Here is an 18,568-nt window from a genome sequence, read left to right as displayed (position 1 = left end):
GGTATATATAGTAGAGAGTTGAGGTAATCGGGCTCCTTGATGTAGGTTACATTGCTGATATGTTATGTGCTGCTGTGTATGGCTTAGCTGAGCGATAGTAGGTAGTGGACAGGATTCTAAGCCAAAATCATATAATGGTAGTGGATTATTCGTGAAATGTCTTGCTGATAGTTAGTCAGCGCTGTAGTTGGGGTGAGTTAATGATGCGTATCCTGGTATTCCATCTTCCCAATTGCGAAAGTGATGAGAAGAGTTACACCTTGCAGGTTTAATATTTAAAACATTTGAGGGTAACCCTGGGGCACGTTGGCTAATTGCCGTCTGTCTAAGAGTAGGCCTGCCTACACAATGGTTGTAGCGGCCGTCTCGTGCGACGTTTGAACGAAGTGTGTCCTTATACCCCCCTATGATGACCAGGGGAAATCATAGTTTCGGAAAGTATATTTTTGTTTGGTAAGGCCATTGTATTATTCTTAGTATTTGGTCTAGAACCAGAAGGTTTTGTATATAATTTCTTTTTAACTGGTATAGACCTTTTAGTTTTAACAGTGTTTTTAGGAGCCTTCACATCAGAATAAAATGTTTGATTATTGGCTTCTGATAATACACTGGAGGATATCGCATTAGTGCCTCCATTAGATATACATTGGTTATGTGAGGTCACTACAGGTATGAGAGATAGCCTAGCACTTTGCATTGGTAAATTGTTATACTGGCTAACATGAGATAGATTAGCTGCACCAATGGGTTCAGCTGCTGCGACAACGGAGTTTGTTGTGATCTCAAAAATGATATTTTCGTTTGAAGTGCGCTTTTGCGTAAGTCTTTGGTTGGTGAGTTTATCTGAGACTGTGCGAGATATTTTAAACTTCGTAAGCGCGCAGATTAGTTGTTTGGGTTCTTTCAACTGTTCAGCTAATAAATGGGAATCGAGTCTAAACAAGATGGGGCACGAGTATTTCTGGTGCTTTTTATTAGGTCGAATATACTGGCATGGACGGTATTGGAGGTTAGCCACCTTTAACATCGAATTCCTTGCACATTTAATGGCGACTTTGTCAGGTATGTTAGTTTATACTTGATCTTAACGGCAGCCATATTGATTGTTGCCCCTTTGATTGTGTTGCTTGAGTTGAATTAAATTGTACCTTTTGATTGCGAATTGGAGAATTTTTCGAGGATTGGAAACACTTCGTGTTTTAAGGCAACAAACTATTATCCTTTGAACGGGTTACAAATTGATCTATCCGGAAAGAATATAATAAAGTTTACCTCTGGCGTGCTCGTTATTTTAACACATTCATTATCAATTTGTCCATTTATTGTAATTTAAATCGATTATTGAAGGAAATATTATTCATTGATTAAGTGAGCGGCAATATTTCACTTCGTAATAGTGTACATTTACATTAATGATGAAATTAAGAAATGTTATTTTCGAATTCCCTGCTTTTGATTTCAACTGGGCGGTATCCCATTTAAAACTACCCATAAAGTTACACTCGACCCAAAACATAGTTTCGATTTCACAAGTACGATAGAGGAAAGTATAATTTGAGCAAATAAATCAAAGTGTCAGTAAAGATCAGATTAGTTCACTGCAACAAGAAGCAACTGATCGAAACAACGATTGTAGGACTGATTGTTTGGTGACAACTGAAAATGAGATCAAGTAGTGAGTGTGAAAACACCATCCGACACCTACAAAATTCGTGACATCCTAACAGAACAACTGATTTTCCAATCTGTGGTCGACCGATTACACAACGATTCTTGTATCACCACGTCAAAAACTGCAGTCACGAACAAACACACGATTGCATACAACACGTTCAACAACACTTCCATCAATGCACTTTGTTGACATCTCATCAAATGTGATCGCTCAGTCAGTTAGCTACCTAACTAATCGCAGTCAGAACTACTGTGAGACAATTACAAATCGGAAAACGCACAAAAATCGATGTCATCAACATGACGACAAAAGTGTCCGAATCTAACAACAGCTGTACAATCTCTATCGGACAAGAGAACCAATACGAGGAAATTAGTAGCATGTGAAACATCTAGTCAATGTGCACGATATCATGTAGGTGTCATCTAATGGACACGACGTCGAGACAGCTGTTACCACAACAAAACTAGAATTAGGCAAGACACAGTTGAAACCTCCACATACTCAGTATGATTAAGTCATCGATGATGGAAGACAATAAAAAATCGGTGATGTGGGATTAAGTATGTTTAATGGTTAGACAAATGAATGGAATAGTACAACTGGAGATGATATCGTGTATGTAAATTGTGATGATGTGGAGAGGGAATTTCAGAAATCGGTGATACTGAGATATGAGAAGTGTTCTGAGTCAAATACAGATCTATATCGGTTCAATATTTCATCAATAGTAGTGTCCAGTGTCTGAACGAGGAAATCCCGGATACCAGACTCGACCACCATTTCTGTTTCCCATTTCGAGATAACGCTCAGGTGTGTAATTTGGAGGATCGTGATTGCGTCTATCATGGTATTGACGTCGCAGTTGGACGTTTAAAGGGTTTAAATTTCCGGTACGCACCAAGTTCAATTGATCACTGTCGTCATCGATGAAAATTACATTGGGTTTAGAGCCGTCCACACCTACAGAACAAAAAAGAACCATATTATTAGAGAAACGTAGAGAAATGTAGTCTGCAATCACTTGGCTTAATCGAACTCTATCTGTATGCGAGTGTGCGCAGTAGAACACAATTTGAATCACTGTCCAACCGCACATTTATTTACTGCAGCTCTGTCCGGTGGTCAGTCGACTAAATGAACAGACGACTACTGATAATATCCGACCATCCGAGTGAAACTGAAGCAATCTGAAACAGTAGGTCATTACAGTAACCACAATCAACTGCTAATGCTGCAAAACACTTTGTCTCAGTGAACATCGCCCACAACCACACATTGGATGCTAGTCGCCCCTAACAATTACCTTCACATTGTTATCCGACTGTAGAAATGTGACTCACTCGGTCACAATGGACACGTTCAGATACTAGGATGTATCAAGATTTAGATAAATTGAGGTTGATGAGTTCATTGCTCTCGTGCTCACCATCACGAGTCCCGGTGGAACACACACACATACCTTGATTAGTTTGAACGGTAGGACCCATTGGTATTGGTTCGGTCAGTAGTTGGTCGACGAGGAAGACATTGAGTAGTAGTAAGAAGACGAGTCTCATGACAGTTCTGGAAGAAAGTGAAATGCGGATTAGTGAGAGACAGTTGTGTGTTGCGTGACTGGCTGTGCTGTGGTGTGGTGTGGTGATGTGTTGTGTTTTGATATGGATACACTACAACTCAGTGCAATTCAATGAGTTATTTCACTCACCAATTGTCGTTCACTCAATCACTTTGATCAGAATACGGCGGGTTTCACACGTATTTATATGGTGATAGATGGCTGTAAACATGGAAGATCACAGTTGAAAGTCACGCAGCACAATCACTGAAACGAAAGGTCATGACCACTGAAACAGTCACGTTGTGCACGTGGTCCACTGTGCTCCAGTGACGCACGAATGTGACAATTGACAGCTGTTCAGGATGAACGTGAGTAGGTTGTGATGAATAAATCCATGTTTCATGCCAATGAACACTGATCACATGGACAATGTGTGGATGACTTGATTTGCAGAATGTTATGAGAGATGAGGTTGGACACGTGAGCTGTACCATACTTGAGATGAGACTGGTGAATGTGATGTTATTGAGTATCTCGGAGTGATGTTCTGTCATTCGGTTTTGTGTGGTTGGTGCGTGTCGAATACTTCCACATGTGTTCATTTCTAAATCACTCTGTTTCTTCGTTCTTGTTCAGTGAGTCGGTGATCAGTATGAATCACTTCATATGTTATTCACAATCCTATTAAATTATTCCGGGTGATGATCACTTCCTGACAATTCTAGTTGTGATTGTAGGTGAATTCTGAGTGCTTACTTGGTCGTCGTCTCACACTTTCCCCTGTTTTCTTTTTCAACTATCCTCAAACACACTGATCTACACTCAGGAATGGCACTCATGTAACTTCTTGAAATATCTTTAGATAATAATGATATAGAACGGGAAAAAGCACAATGAGAATTATATCATAAAATATATTTCGTAGTTTCCAAATTAAAATGATTATTTTCAATCACCCTCATATGACAGGTGGTCAAATTATTACTGTCAACAAATAATGTGATTAACCAATAGAACAAATTATCTCATAGCACTGTTGAACACCGAAATTTTCGTCATCAAAATTATCCTAAGTAAAATTAAAAATTCATGATTACAAATTGATAGAAATCATGGCAAGATATAGAGAAATACATTTGTGCAGTACACATTCCGACAAATCACATGGTCATCCATCTATTCATTCACTAATTTTTCAAATGAACGTTGTTGAAATGTGCGAATTGTCTAATCTGTAGATCGTCATGAGCACACTACCCTCATTCGATTACATTTCTGTGATTTTTATTGTTGACACTGGCCGTATCAATTCCACCATTTCAATAGGGAAGTTGATATCATTGATTGTCGATTCTATAACTAAACCTATTAAAGTTTCTATTTCGAGTACTACAGCTAGTAAACTTCCTAATCATGAGTTTTGTAATTTGTTGATCCAGGATGGTAAATCTTGAACTTAAATTTGTTAGTTCCTCATCACCGATTGTCGACCATCGATTCTGGGTCTAGAAAATTTAGGAATGCTTTAGGGGATATGTGGTGTTTGTATGAACCAATGGTACTTTTGCGCTAGATGTCTGTCTGATTTTGAATTCTAAGTACAATACGTCCGTTTGTGCTAACCTGGTTCTGTTTGGTTTGAATTGAGCTATTTCGGGGATTCCTAGTTCCTATACTAATTCAAATACTTCTATGGCGGACCAAAAATGATGTTAACCAAAATAGCAATAACAAAATATTACGTCCAAAAGTTTATGCAACAATAAACATTTTATAAGTTATTAACACACAAATGAAAGTTAGGGACGTTACTTAAATTGACTGGCTGTTGCGTGTTCGATTGAGTTTTGTACCGATAATCCACAATTATAGAAGATTAATAATTTCAGTATGGACGATATGGCTCCAGTAGATTTACTAAGCGTAGAATGTAATAAGAGCGTCACAATTGTCTATAAACGTAGATGATATTCAATTAATAATTCATTTAACATATTTGCAGACATACCAGGACGATGCAGGTGTGTGTTAGAGTGTATTTATTGAGGAGCAGTGAAGAATTGTCACACTGTTCGCAAAAGAAACAATAGTGAAATTGTTGAACGAATAGCTTTTCGTCCAAATATGGAACGTTTACAGTCTGATGATGCTATGTTATGTCGAGGAACTGGTTTCGCGCAATATACGAAAGATAAGCTGTAATGTTTTTCTACTTTCTTCATGAAAGTCGATGTAACTCCTTTAACTGAAAGAATCCTTCCTGGTTATAATTTTGCTAAATGAACTGTTACTTCCATCATTATTACTACTATTATTGTTTTTATTTTTATTATTGTCATTATTATTTCACTCATGTACACCAATTTCTGTCCGTTTTCTTTCTTCATTTTATTGTACTCATTGTACATCATTTTATCTCTTCATAAACCCATCGTTATTGTGTGGCGCCTCATCAGACCAATGTTTAAGTGTTCAAATAATAACAATAATAATATTAAGACATTTAAGTTCCTAAATTATTGCAGTCTGAACTACCGTGAGACAATTACAAATCGAAAAACTCATTGACATTGATGTCAGAAAACATGAAGATAACAATTTCATATTCCACCAATATGTGTACAATCTCTATCAAACAAGACAACAAATACGAGGAAATTTTTAGCATGTGAAACATCCAGTCAATGTGGACGGTATTGCATATAATATATATATATATATATATATATATATATATATATATATATATATATATATATATATATATATATATATATATATATATATAATACGTTCATTTTCGCCCCTCTACTTCTACCTGTATGAATTTGAACTATTTCGGAGAATTTCATTTGAAAATAAATTTGAATGCTACTAGTTATCATAAATGCAGGACACTGAGACAATCTAAATGTTGTATAGACGCTCATAATTGCTAAATAGATAGTATTTCGATAAAGGTGAGATTCAATCAGTCAACTAAGATGTTGTGCAGGGATTTGGACAACTCTGTACCTCTTTGTTACATCTGCGTCTTTGTCCCATCTCGCATTGTGTCAGATTACACTGAAGTTATAGATCACGAAGTCACTTTGAAACTCCAAACACACACACAAATGCACACACTACAAAACAGAAGTCAAGGATATATGTATCATGAAGCTATAGAATTATTGTCAGTTGTTTAATAACACAGAGTTTCGTCTTGAACCTACGTGCATTGAGTTTCAATTAATGACCGCTTGATAAATGATTAACAGAAATGTGATCGAATGAGGGTAGTGTGCTCATGACGATCTACAGATTAGACAATTCGCACATTTCAACAACGTTCATTTGAAAAATTAGTGAATGAATAGATGGATGACCATGTGATTTGTCGGAATGTGTACTGCACAAATGTATTTCTCTATATCTTGCCATGATTTCTATCAATTTGTAATCATGAATTTTTAATTTTACTTAGGATAATTTTGATGACGAAAATTTCGGTGTTCAACAGTGCTATGAGATAATTTGTTCTATTGGTTAATCACATTATTTGTTGACAGTAATAATTTGACCACCTGTCATATGAGGGTGATTGAAAATAATCATTTTAATTTGGAAACTACGAAATATATTTTATGATATAATTCTCATTGTGCTTTTTCCCGTTCTATATCATTATTATCTAAAGATATTTCAAGAAGTTACATGAGTGCCATTCCTGAGTGTAGATCAGTGTGTTTGAGGATAGTTGAAAAAGAAAACAGGGGAAAGTGTGAGACGACGACCAAGTAAGCACTCAGAATTCACCTACAATCACAACTAGAATTGTCAGGAAGTGATCATCACCCGGAATAATTTAATAGGATTGTGAATAACATATGAAGTGATTCATACTGATCACCGACTCACTGAACAAGAACGAAGAAACAGAGTGATTTAGAAATGAACACATGTGGAAGTATTCGACACGCACCAACCACACAAAACCGAATGACAGAACATCACTCCGAGATACTCAATAACATCACATTCACCAGTCTCATCTCAAGTATGGTACAGCTCACGTGTCCAACCTCATCTCTCATAACATTCTGCAAATCAAGTCATCCACACATTGTCCATGTGATCAGTGTTCATTGGCATGAAACATGGATTTATTCATCACAACCTACTCACGTTCATCCTGAACAGCTGTCAATTGTCACATTCGTGCGTCACTGGAGCACAGTGGACCACGTGCACAACGTGACTGTTTCAGTGGTCATGACCTTTCGTTTCAGTGATTGTGCTGCGTGACTTTCAACTGTGATCTTCCATGTTTACAGCCATCTATCACCATATAAATACGTGTGAAACCCGCCGTATTCTGATCAAAGTGATTGAGTGAACGACAATTGGTGAGTGAAATAACTCATTGAATTGCACTGAGTTGTAGTGTATCCATATCAAAACACAACACATCACCACACCACACCACAGCACAGCCAGTCACGCAACACACAACTGTCTCTCACTAATCCGCATTTCACTTTCTTCCAGAACTGTCATGAGACCCGTCTTCTTACTACTACTCAATGTCTTCCTCGTCGACCAACTACTGACCGAACCAATACCAATGGGTCCTACCGTTCAAACTAATCAAGGTATGTGTGTGTGTTCCACCGGGACTCGTGATGGTGAGCACGAGAGCAATGAACTCATCAACCTCAATTTATCTAAATCTTGATACATCCTAGTATCTGAACGTGTCCATTGTGACCGAGTGAGTCACATTTCTACAGTCGGATAACAATGTGAAGGTAATTGTTAGGGGCGACTAGCATCCAATGTGTGGTTGTGGGCGATGTTCACTGAGACAAAGTGTTTTGCAGCATTAGCAGTTGATTGTGGTTACTGTAATGACCTACTGTTTCAGATTGCTTCAGTTTCACTCGGATGGTCGGATATTATCAGTAGTCGTCTGTTCATTTAGTCGACTGACCACCGGACAGAGCTGCAGTAAATAAATGTGCGGTTGGACAGTGATTCAAATTGTGTTCTACTGCGCACACTCGCATACAGATAGAGTTCGATTAAGCCAAGTGATTGCAGACTACATTTCTCTACGTTTCTCTAATAATATGGTTCTTTTTTGTTCTGTAGGTGTGGACGGCTCTAAACCCAATGTAATTTTCATCGATGACGACAGTGATCAATTGAACTTGGTGCGTACCGGAAATTTAAACCCTTTAAACGTCCAACTGCGACGTCAATACCATGATAGACGCAATCACGATCCTCCAAATTACACACCTGAGCGTTATCTCGAAATGGGAAACAGAAATGGTGGTCGAGTCTGGTATCCGGGATTTCCTCGTTCAGACACTGGACACTACTATTGATGAAATATTGAACCGATATAGATCTGTATTTGACTCAGAACACTTCTCATATCTCAGTATCACCGATTTCTGAAATTCCCTCTTCACATCATCACAATTTACATACACGATATCATCTCCAGTTGTACTATTCCATTCATTTGTCTAACCATTAAACATACTTAATCCCACATCACCGATTTTTTATTGTCTTCCATCATCGATGACTTAATCATACTGAGTATGTGGAGGTTTCAACTGTGTCTTGCCTAATTCTAGTTTTGTTGTGGTAACAGCTGTCTCGACGTCGTGTCCATTAGATGACACCTACATGATATCGTGCACATTGACTAGATGTTTCACATGCTACTAATTTCCTCGTATTGGTTCTCTTGTCCGATAGAGATTGTACAGCTGTTGTTAGATTCGGACACTTTTGTCGTCATGTTGATGACATCGATTTTTGTGCGTTTTCCGATTTGTAATTGTCTCACAGTAGTTCTGACTGCGATTAGTTAGGTAGCTAACTGACTGAGCGATCACATTTGATGAGATGTCAACAAAGTGCATTGATGGAAGTGTTGTTGAACGTGTTGTATGCAATCGTGTGTTTGTTCGTGACTGCAGTTTTTGACGTGGTGATACAAGAATCGTTGTGTAATCGGTCGACCACAGATTGGAAAATCAGTTGTTCTGTTAGGATGTCACGAATTTTGTAGGTGTCGGATGGTGTTTTCACACTCACTACTTGATCTCATTTTCAGTTGTCACCAAACAATCAGTCCTACAATCGTTGTTTCGATCAGTTGCTTCTTGTTGCAGTGAACTAATCTGATCTTTACTGACACTTTGATTTATTTGCTCAAATTATACTTTCCTCTATCGTACTTGTGAAATCGAAACTATGTTTTGGGTCGAGTGTAACTTTATGGGTAGTTTTAAATGGGATACCGCCCAGTTGAAATCAAAAGCAGGGAATTCGAAAATAACATTTCTTAATTTCATCATTAATGTAAATGTACACTATTACGAAGTGAAATATTGCCGCTCACTTAATCAATGAATAATATTTCCTTCAATAATCGATTTAAATTACAATAAATGGACAAATTGATAATGAATGTGTTAAAATAACGAGCACGCCAGAGGTAAACTTTATTATATTCTTTCCGGATAGATCAATTTGTAACCCGTTCAAAAGATAATAGTTTGTTGCCTTAAAACACGAAGTGTTTCCAATCCTCGAAAAATTCTCCAATTCGCAATCAAAAGGTACAATTTAATTCAACTCAAGCAACACAATCAAAGGGGCAACAATCAATATGGCTGCCGTTAAGATCAAGTATAAACTAACATACCTGACAAAGTCGCCATTAAATGTGCAAGGAATTCGATGTTAAAGGTGGCTAACCTCCAATACCGTCCATGCCAGTATATTCGACCTAATAAAAAGCACCAGAAATACTCGTGCCCCATCTTGTTTAGACTCGATTCCCATTTATTAGCTGAACAGTTGAAAGAACCCAAACAACTAATCTGCGCGCTTACGAAGTTTAAAATATCTCGCACAGTCTCAGATAAACTCACCAACCAAAGACTTACGCAAAAGCGCACTTCAAACGAAAATATCATTTTTGAGATCACAACAAACTCCGTTGTCGCAGCAGCTGAACCCATTGGTGCAGCTAATCTATCTCATGTTAGCCAGTATAACAATTTACCAATGCAAAGTGCTAGGCTATCTCTCATACCTGTAGTGACCTCACATAACCAATGTATATCTAATGGAGGCACTAATGCGATATCCTCCAGTGTATTATCAGAAGCCAATAATCAAACATTTTATTCTGATGTGAAGGCTCCTAAAAACACTGTTAAAACTAAAAGGTCTATACCAGTTAAAAAGAAATTATATACAAAACCTTCTGGTTCTAGACCAAATACTAAGAATAATACAATGGCCTTACCAAACAAAAATATACTTTCCGAAACTATGATTTCCCCTGGTCATCATAGGGGGGTATAAGGACACACTTCGTTCAAACGTCGCACGAGACGGCCGCTACAACCATTGTGTAGGCAGGCCTACTCTTAGACAGACGGCAATTAGCCAACGTGCCCCAGGGTTACCCTCAAATGTTTTAAATATTAAACCTGCAAGGTGTAACTCTTCTCATCACTTTCGCAATTGGGAAGATGGAATACCAGGATACGCATCATTAACTCAACCCCAACTAGCAGGCGTCTGACTTAACTATCAACCAAGACAATTTCAACAAATTAATCCAACTTACCAAAATAATGATTTTTTGGCCTTTAGAAATCCCCTGTCACACTAGCGCTACATATCGCTCAAGCTATAGCCCATACGATCAGGCAGGCACATTAAACCATAGTCCAGGCAAATGTAGAACACATACCATCGATAGGGATGCTCTCGGATTTTTACACTCTATACTCCCTTCTTAAACTTATTACTTATTAACGCACGTTCACTCCTGAACAAAATTTCAGCCTTGAGAACCTTAGCTTTTCTAGCCAAGCCTTCTTTTATACTTATCACTGAAACGTGGTGGTATCCAACAGTATCCGACTCAGAATTAAATATCCAGAACTATCGACTCTATCGCTGTGACAAAGAAACTAAGCGGGGAGGCGGTTGTCTTATATTTGCTTTGAAAGCCCTAACAACTAACAAAGTTGAAGATAGTATCTTGAATAGTTTACCAGAATCGATCTGGATATCAATCAACACCCTGAATCATAGTCTATGTATATACAGAGCCCCTGATAGTTCGGATAATGTTAAGGATCTTACCATCAGTGCATTTATACATGCATTCGCTCTAAACTTCACTGCTAAGGTTATCACTGGCGATTTCAATTATCCTGGGATTAACTGGAGCACCGGTAGTTGCCAGTCAAGCAATGATTAATTTTCATAAATCCTTTACCTGTACTACTGGTCACAGTGGGTTCGTACCCCAACAAGGGGTGATGATATACTTGATCTAATATTTAGTAGAGATGTCATCCCCCTATCTGTACAAGTATACAACGAGTTTGAAAGCAGTGATCATAAGATAGTAACTTGTGCTCTCCCTATCTATCCCTCTTATAACCGACCAGTTCAAAAAACGTGCAAATATAGAGACTATAAGCATGCTGACTGGGACCTCTTGAGTTCACTGATTAAATTCTCAGGCTGGGATGATTTTTTCTCATGTAATGGTCTCATGGACGCCATTGACAAATTCTATTTGATCGTTAACTGTTGTCTAGATTCCTGTGCACCAATTGAAACGTATAGGTGTAGTAAACCTTACGAATTATATATACCAGATAAGTATTGTAATAAACTAAGGCGCCTACAGAAACGTTATTTTGAGTCACAGGACTTCACGGCAGTTGCACAAATAACAATAATTTTAAACCAAATTAAAGAGAAACATTGGCTGAAAGCAATTGATGGGGAGCTATTAGCATTACTACTAGCTCAGAAGAACAACACTTAATTCTCCTTTACAATAAATCAACTCAAAATGTTGATATATCATGCATCTTGAATAATAACAGTTTTATATACGACTTTAAAGCTATAGCAGACCTTTTCAGTGATATTTTTACAAATGGCAAAGAATCCATAAATGGCTCTGTTTCAAGAGTTATATGTGTGACTAGTAACTCAATAAAATCTATCTCCTTTACATGCTTGAAAATTAGTAAGGCTTTAAATACCCTTATGGTTTCGAGAGGTCATGTAGCAGACGGGATTTCATCATCTCTCTACAAGAATGGTAGTCCGGATATTCCATTTCTTCTTCTAAAGCTGATTACTCTCTCTCTATGGAGTCAGTTTCTGACCTTTACAAATGAAAAACTGCGTACAGCGTACCACGTTACAAATCTGGAGATAAGACTGGCATGAACAATTATCGGCTGATAAATATTACTCCAGTTATCTCTAAGATTATGAAAAAATTATTAGCGACGAATTATTCAACTATTTGCTGACTGAAAAATTTATCAATGATACACAACATGTGTTTCTTAAAGATCGTTCTTGTATGACATGTCACTTTGACTTCTTTAATTTAGTTTATTCTCTACGTAGCCAAGGATATCTAGTATTATAGCTATACCTGGACATTTCTAACGCCTTCGACATGGTCAACCACAAACTTCTCATAGGTAAACTCGCATCTTATGGGGTCCAAAACCCTTTACTTGCTCGGTTTGATTCCTTCCTCAGCAACCGACATCATAAAGTTAAAATTAACTCCTCATTGTCGAACGTTGTCCCTGTTAGGAGTGGTGTAATACAAGGTAGTGTCTTAGGCCCTTTGCACTTTTTAGTTTTTATCAATGATATTTGTTAGTGTTTTTGTGTGGGTAAGCCCCTTTCGTACGCAGATGATCTTAAAGTAGTGTATTCATTTTCTCCACATGAGCTGAGCAATATTCAAAATTGAATCAGCATGGAGCATAACAAGGTAGCACAGTGGTGCTCAAAATGGCAGATGGGGCTTAATACAGCTAAATGTGGATGGACATGCCTCGGTGATACATCATTAAACTTAGATCTTACCATAAACGGTTAAGTGTTATCTAGGTTACATACAGTAGTAGACTTGGGACTTAAGTACTCCTACGACTTTTCGTTTACCGAACAGATAATGAAACAGACTTCCAAGTCTCAATGCCTTATAGGTTGCATAACTCAGAACCTTTATAACAACGAATCTCGTATTTTAATGTACAAAGTTTGTGTTCGACCAATCCTGTGGGGAGTAGTGTAACGTCGTGTACTTTATTACACCTACATAGTTTATTCTGGTTTCTGGACAAGCCAATTCACCTATAATGTTATGAGTCATACTTTGATCTTGTTAATTATTCGCTTATTGACCTTGACAGGGATCAATGATCTGTTCGATATTCAGTGACCCCACAATACTCCCTCACCAGATTCAACGGCCGTTTGAATCGATACCAAACATGTTGGGAGTAGTCGCGCGCCGGAGGTTGTCAGACGATTAATATGAATCCTCCGGGTATTGCCGAGATGTAAGAGAAATGGAAAAGAGGCTGCAGAAAGTGATCGGGAAACAACGAGTAATAACACGTAACAAGGACGTTGGTTGAATTTTAAGCGATCAACCATAGAAATAATAGAAAAAGAAACATTTTGGAGTTTTATCAAGTCGCGTTGAAAAATATAGCTATGACAAGTGGTTGAGTTCCTTAGATGAGAAAAGTTAAGTTTGCCGCATGAGTAGTGATGTCACAGTGATAGTGAGATAAGTGCATTATCAATCGATGCCAATGTTTGTACTGCACTCGGTAAGAGTATACAGTCAGTAAGTGTCGTTGACAACTGTTCGTAAGCATCGATTTCTAGTTATATCTATATCTAACAGACTAACTGTAAGTACAGAAGTATAACCGTGAGGATAAGTCGTGGTTTTCTTGTGCGAAGCTTCTGATCAACTTGCAGTCAGTTTGGAAAAACTGGTAACTGTTGTTACAATCAAGAAGGGTCGAAGAATACAGATCGAGAGCGAAGGTGGCACGATGAAGTCTCTAAAAGATGATAAACGGTGAGTGCTGCATGTTCGTTCGATGAGTGAACCGAAAAAATGTCGAAAAGAACATAAGAAACCAAGAGTGTCACTCTGGACTCATGTCAATGATATCGGTGGAAAATGCTGTCAGTGTTGGTGTAGGGACGACAATATCGTTGTCAGTTTGCAGGAGATTCGCTCGACTGCGTGAACTGATGATTCTTGTGAATGAGTGTCGTCAAACCACCAATTGAACTGGGCAGGCTTTAGATCGTCGAGTAGTTGAACAGCCGATTGATGTACCGAAATCATCTATTAGATAACAACCACGCGGAAACAATACTTCATAAGATAAAAATACGACGTTGAATTTGAGTAGCTACAATGGTTCGGATGTGTTGTAATGTCACATCGAAGTAACATCATTTCGTATACTGACAATTGTACTGAACGTTCGTTTGGGCATTGTTTATGTAGCAATTGGGTGTGCAGTAGCAAACATATACGAAGACTATCGTGGGGTTCGTGGAGAATTTCAGAGGTGGTTTAGATATTTTCCAAACCCGTATTGCATGTGAATAAGCCGAAGACGGAATTAAAGTGACTTTCGTGCAATAAGGAAATCGAGCCATGATTTACTATGTGAGATAACAGCAAATACAAAGCGCATAGTAAACATTAATTTAAATGGTAACCACCAATGTAACTGAAGTTTAGGTTTAGATAACGTGATCGTTTCGTAAAATGGCTTATTATCTAGCGTTAAGTGATATATTAAATACGATGAATGTCTGGTAAGGACATGGACTAGGATAGCTCGTGTACACGTAATACGTTTTTCTACAGCATGTTGACTTACGAGTCATAAATGTACATAGTTTCGACTAAAACGTGACGGCAGTGATAGAATGTATGACTACTCTAAGTGAAAGTAGCCTCGAAATGTTATTAGACATCATAAAGGATAAATTAAGGCTGCAATCAGTACAGAGACGATTTACACTTCGTATTCTCGGAACTGATTGTACCTTGACTTATACATCTAAGTGTAATAAACTTGGGCTCGACCCTTCATGGGACAGAAGACTCAAACTAAATATTTTCTTCTTCTTCAAAGTAATTAACAAGCTATCCTTTACATCCAACGAAGTGATTCAATATGCAGAAACTTCACATTACGACATTCGTAACAGCTTGTCACTAGCGAAACAAACATATTCTAAATCATCTCTCTATATGAATTACTTTACCTGTAAATTTTCTAGACTCTGGAATAATCTACTACAAACTATCCACACGATAATGTTTAACCACTTACCTGCCGTCACTTTACATTAACACTGTCCCTAGCGACCTTAACTTATTTGAATAATATCTAACATGAACAGTGGTACACCTGACAGACATGTTTTGCCAACCATTGTTTCTCTATTCCGTACTCTCTGTTTTCATTTTACTTTCTCTAGTTGTAGATAATTATCAATAATTTGTCCTGGCACTGGAAATAACCTTAAAGAACACCGTTCATAAACCATCAGGCTATCCTTTTAAGAAAAAATTAAAAGTTCCCTGCTGATGCATTGGATTGTCGTGATACATGTCATAAATAAATTACTTAACAATTACTGAACTAGCAAACCTAAAACAATCTTATATCACATGTTTGTTCTCTACATCTTACGTTGCTATTTATATCAAATTCATCATGCCTGTAAACCGGTGTGAATTCTGTAATTATTATTTTCAGAATATATTATTATTAAGACAACACAAATACAGCTCCTGATGAAAAACAAAACACAGTGAAGGTAAAAGAAAAATCAGAAAACTATAATGAAATAAAATATTACCATCTCAAACGGCATCAAAAGGACTAACAAAATGTACAACTAAAGAAATCAATAAGAACAAGTTGCGAATGTATGCATGGAGGGTTTTTCATACACAAAACCTTCAAAATGGATTTTACACCGGCCCGCAAAATCCCTCCATACTACACAAGCAACTTCCATGCCTTTGTTCATTATTCATTTTTTCGCATATTCCACACTAGAGGAACGAGTGGGATTTACAGCAGTTCATCGAACAACCGAGTTTGGAAATCTGATTGCCCCTTAAGACTGAGAATTTCGTTTTCCAAATCAGCACGAAGTTGTGCCTTGACTTCAAATTCTCGTTTCGTTTCTTCGAAAGGTCTTCTAAAACATGTTATTCATTGAGGAGAGTCTGGTGGGCACCATGATCTTGTTTATACTTAACAAGTTGTATTTTAAGAATTTTTATCTTTCTCGGCAAATTACGATCCTTATGACCTCATTTGTCAGCTTCCGTCTTTAAGTCATTCGACTCACCTCTTATTTGCTTGGAATTTAGCTCGGTCGTGGTGTCGGGTCCCTGATAGGTCATATTATATGGGGAGACCCCTATAAACTTAGAGGCACAATCAAAAACCGATTCCTAATTCTCTGGTTTTTTTGGCTTTTACACTGAATGATGAGGTAAATACCAAGGGTTCCGATACTCTGGCTGCAATTGTATATCAGGGACTTTCTCCACATGGTTCGTAGTAAAGTTGCCTTCAATACCTGCAATATACCTGGTGAGCAGATTATCATCCTTCAGTGACCTACGTCTGAAACTCTCATATTTGAATTCTTTTTCCATAATGTCTGAACTACAAAACGACCATTTTCGAAGCGAGTACCCCTTTTCACAACATGTGTGGCCGCATTATCTACTGATACTGATTCATCATTTGGATGAACATCGGCAAACTCCCCATCATAGGGCTTACGTACTTGGTCTTCTAATGTCCGTATTTTACTGGTATGGTTAAAGACTCTTTTCCTAAAGTCCTGGCATGATGCAGGTTCAAAAACCATCTACCCCAGCATCGCTTTTACAGCGTACGCTTTTTTCCTCCCACCAAACCGCTAGTCAAACACTAAATGTGCTTCCGGGACGTCGCAACCAATCAGCAGTAAGAATTCTCCAGAATCTAGACCATCTGATTGCACATCACCTTAATGCCGCCGCTTAACAGGGCTGTTCGTTACCGACTTTGGCGGCCTATACCCTCGTGACACGATCAAAGCTCCTTCAATCGTAACATGCTCAGGCTGATTTAAAGAATATACTTCCAAAGGGGCCTCCGCGATCTTTGTTGTTTTCTTACTACCTAAGGTCTGAACTACCACTAACGCCTGGTCCTCCTTCAGCCCAAGCGATCTCAAACAGTCTGACCTTACCAATGTTACATCAGAACCGATACCCGAAAAAGCATAACCCACAATTTTAGCATCTCCCGATCTCAACTGTACGAGGATCATTCCTAAACACACGTGACCATTTGTTGACTTGGTAAATCCACAGCAATTTTCCGTACCAGGTTTATCTTTTGAGCTGCTGGCTGTAGAACCATTGTGCAATAGTGAGTGATGTTTCTTCGTACACCTGTCAACGGTACAGCGCTTCGGCAGTCTACATTCATTAACCTTATGTCCTTGCCTAAGACACACAAAGCAGATACCCTTGCCCTTTACATGAGACCATCATTCTTTCACTGTAAGCGCTAAAAACCGTGGGCATTTATAAACGGCGTGATCGTAAGAACACATACTCCATTTATTCACTTGTTGTTTACTTGTATCTGCCCACTGTAATTTTGGACTGCAATTGGTCAGTCTCTTGTTGGTATGTGTGCATCCTATGCGGACTGCCTCGATATTGATATTTTAAAATACTTGGAGAATATCTACCTGTTCGTGGCATGAAGTTAATTAATTAGCGTTAACCACCGTTGACTATTACACTGTCAAACGTACTATATAACTCCAAGTGATCTGTTGTGTTACGTAGGAGAGGTTCAGCTTCATGACTGATTATGCTAGAGTTCAGTGACGTTTCACTGTGTCTACATGTGTTTTACATTTTAAACTATATCTAGATGATAACTCTTGAAGTAGAACTGCTCCAATTCGTAATCCAGTCGTCACAAATAAATCATTATTCGATTCAAAGAGAGAGCACTGACCATACTTGAAGGCATTGTGTTGCTATTTCAAGTCATATACGAAATGAGGTGTACAGAAATTTTTAATTAGCACAAACACCACGATTGTTTTACAGTGATGCATACAGACAGTTACACTATATCTTAATATTGCAGCTGACCAAATATGTCGTAACCAAAATAGTGTTCATGTTATCTCCATGATTAATCTGGGTGTTATCATTTGTCGTCGCTTTCCCCCCAAAAGCTAATCATCTCCAATACCATCAGAAAGAGCCTCAGAAGCCGTGATCGAACAATCTCAAAGTGTAATTCTGTTCTACGTATTCATTGGTCAAAGACTGGACGTTTCCTATGAATAATTAGACAAAAGTTTTAAAAGAAAACCGAACTTTTATATTATTA

At 37.9% G+C, this 18,568-nt stretch overlaps 1 protein-coding gene across 1 annotated transcript; it reads right to left on the bottom strand.

The window, feature by feature from the left end:
* Nucleotides 1–2,227: 2,227 nt before the first annotated feature.
* On the bottom strand, nucleotides 2,228–3,412 carry Smp_103170 (hypothetical protein). The gene is made up of 3 exons (XM_018792859.1): nucleotides 3,384–3,412; nucleotides 3,138–3,241; nucleotides 2,228–2,638 (listed from the first exon to the last, which is right to left on the bottom strand). The coding sequence occupies exons 2-3, from the start codon at nucleotides 3,232–3,234 to the stop codon at nucleotides 2,400–2,402; spliced, it is 336 nt and encodes a 111-aa protein (XP_018644469.1). The 5' UTR covers nucleotides 3,235–3,241; nucleotides 3,384–3,412; the 3' UTR covers nucleotides 2,228–2,399.
* Nucleotides 3,413–18,568: the final 15,156 nt, after the last annotated feature.

The sequence above is a fragment of the Schistosoma mansoni genome (assembly GCF_000237925.1).
Source record: "Schistosoma mansoni, WGS project CABG00000000 data, chromosome 1 unplaced supercontig 0210, strain Puerto Rico, whole genome shotgun sequence".
NCBI classification, from domain to species: Eukaryota; Metazoa; Platyhelminthes; class Trematoda; order Strigeidida; family Schistosomatidae; genus Schistosoma; species Schistosoma mansoni.
The sequence above is the reverse complement of the archived record's forward strand: the minus strand, read 5'-3'. Positions and strand labels throughout refer to the sequence as shown.

Coding starts and splice junctions, on each gene's coding strand:
- Smp_103170 (XM_018792859.1), bottom strand. CDS start 3,234: ATGAGACTCGTCTTCTTACTACTACTCAATGTCTTCCTCGTCGACCAA. Junction 2,639..3,137: donor TACCGTTCAAACTAATCAAG/GTATGTGTGTGT, acceptor TTTGTTCTGTAG/GTGTGGACGGCTCTAAACCC.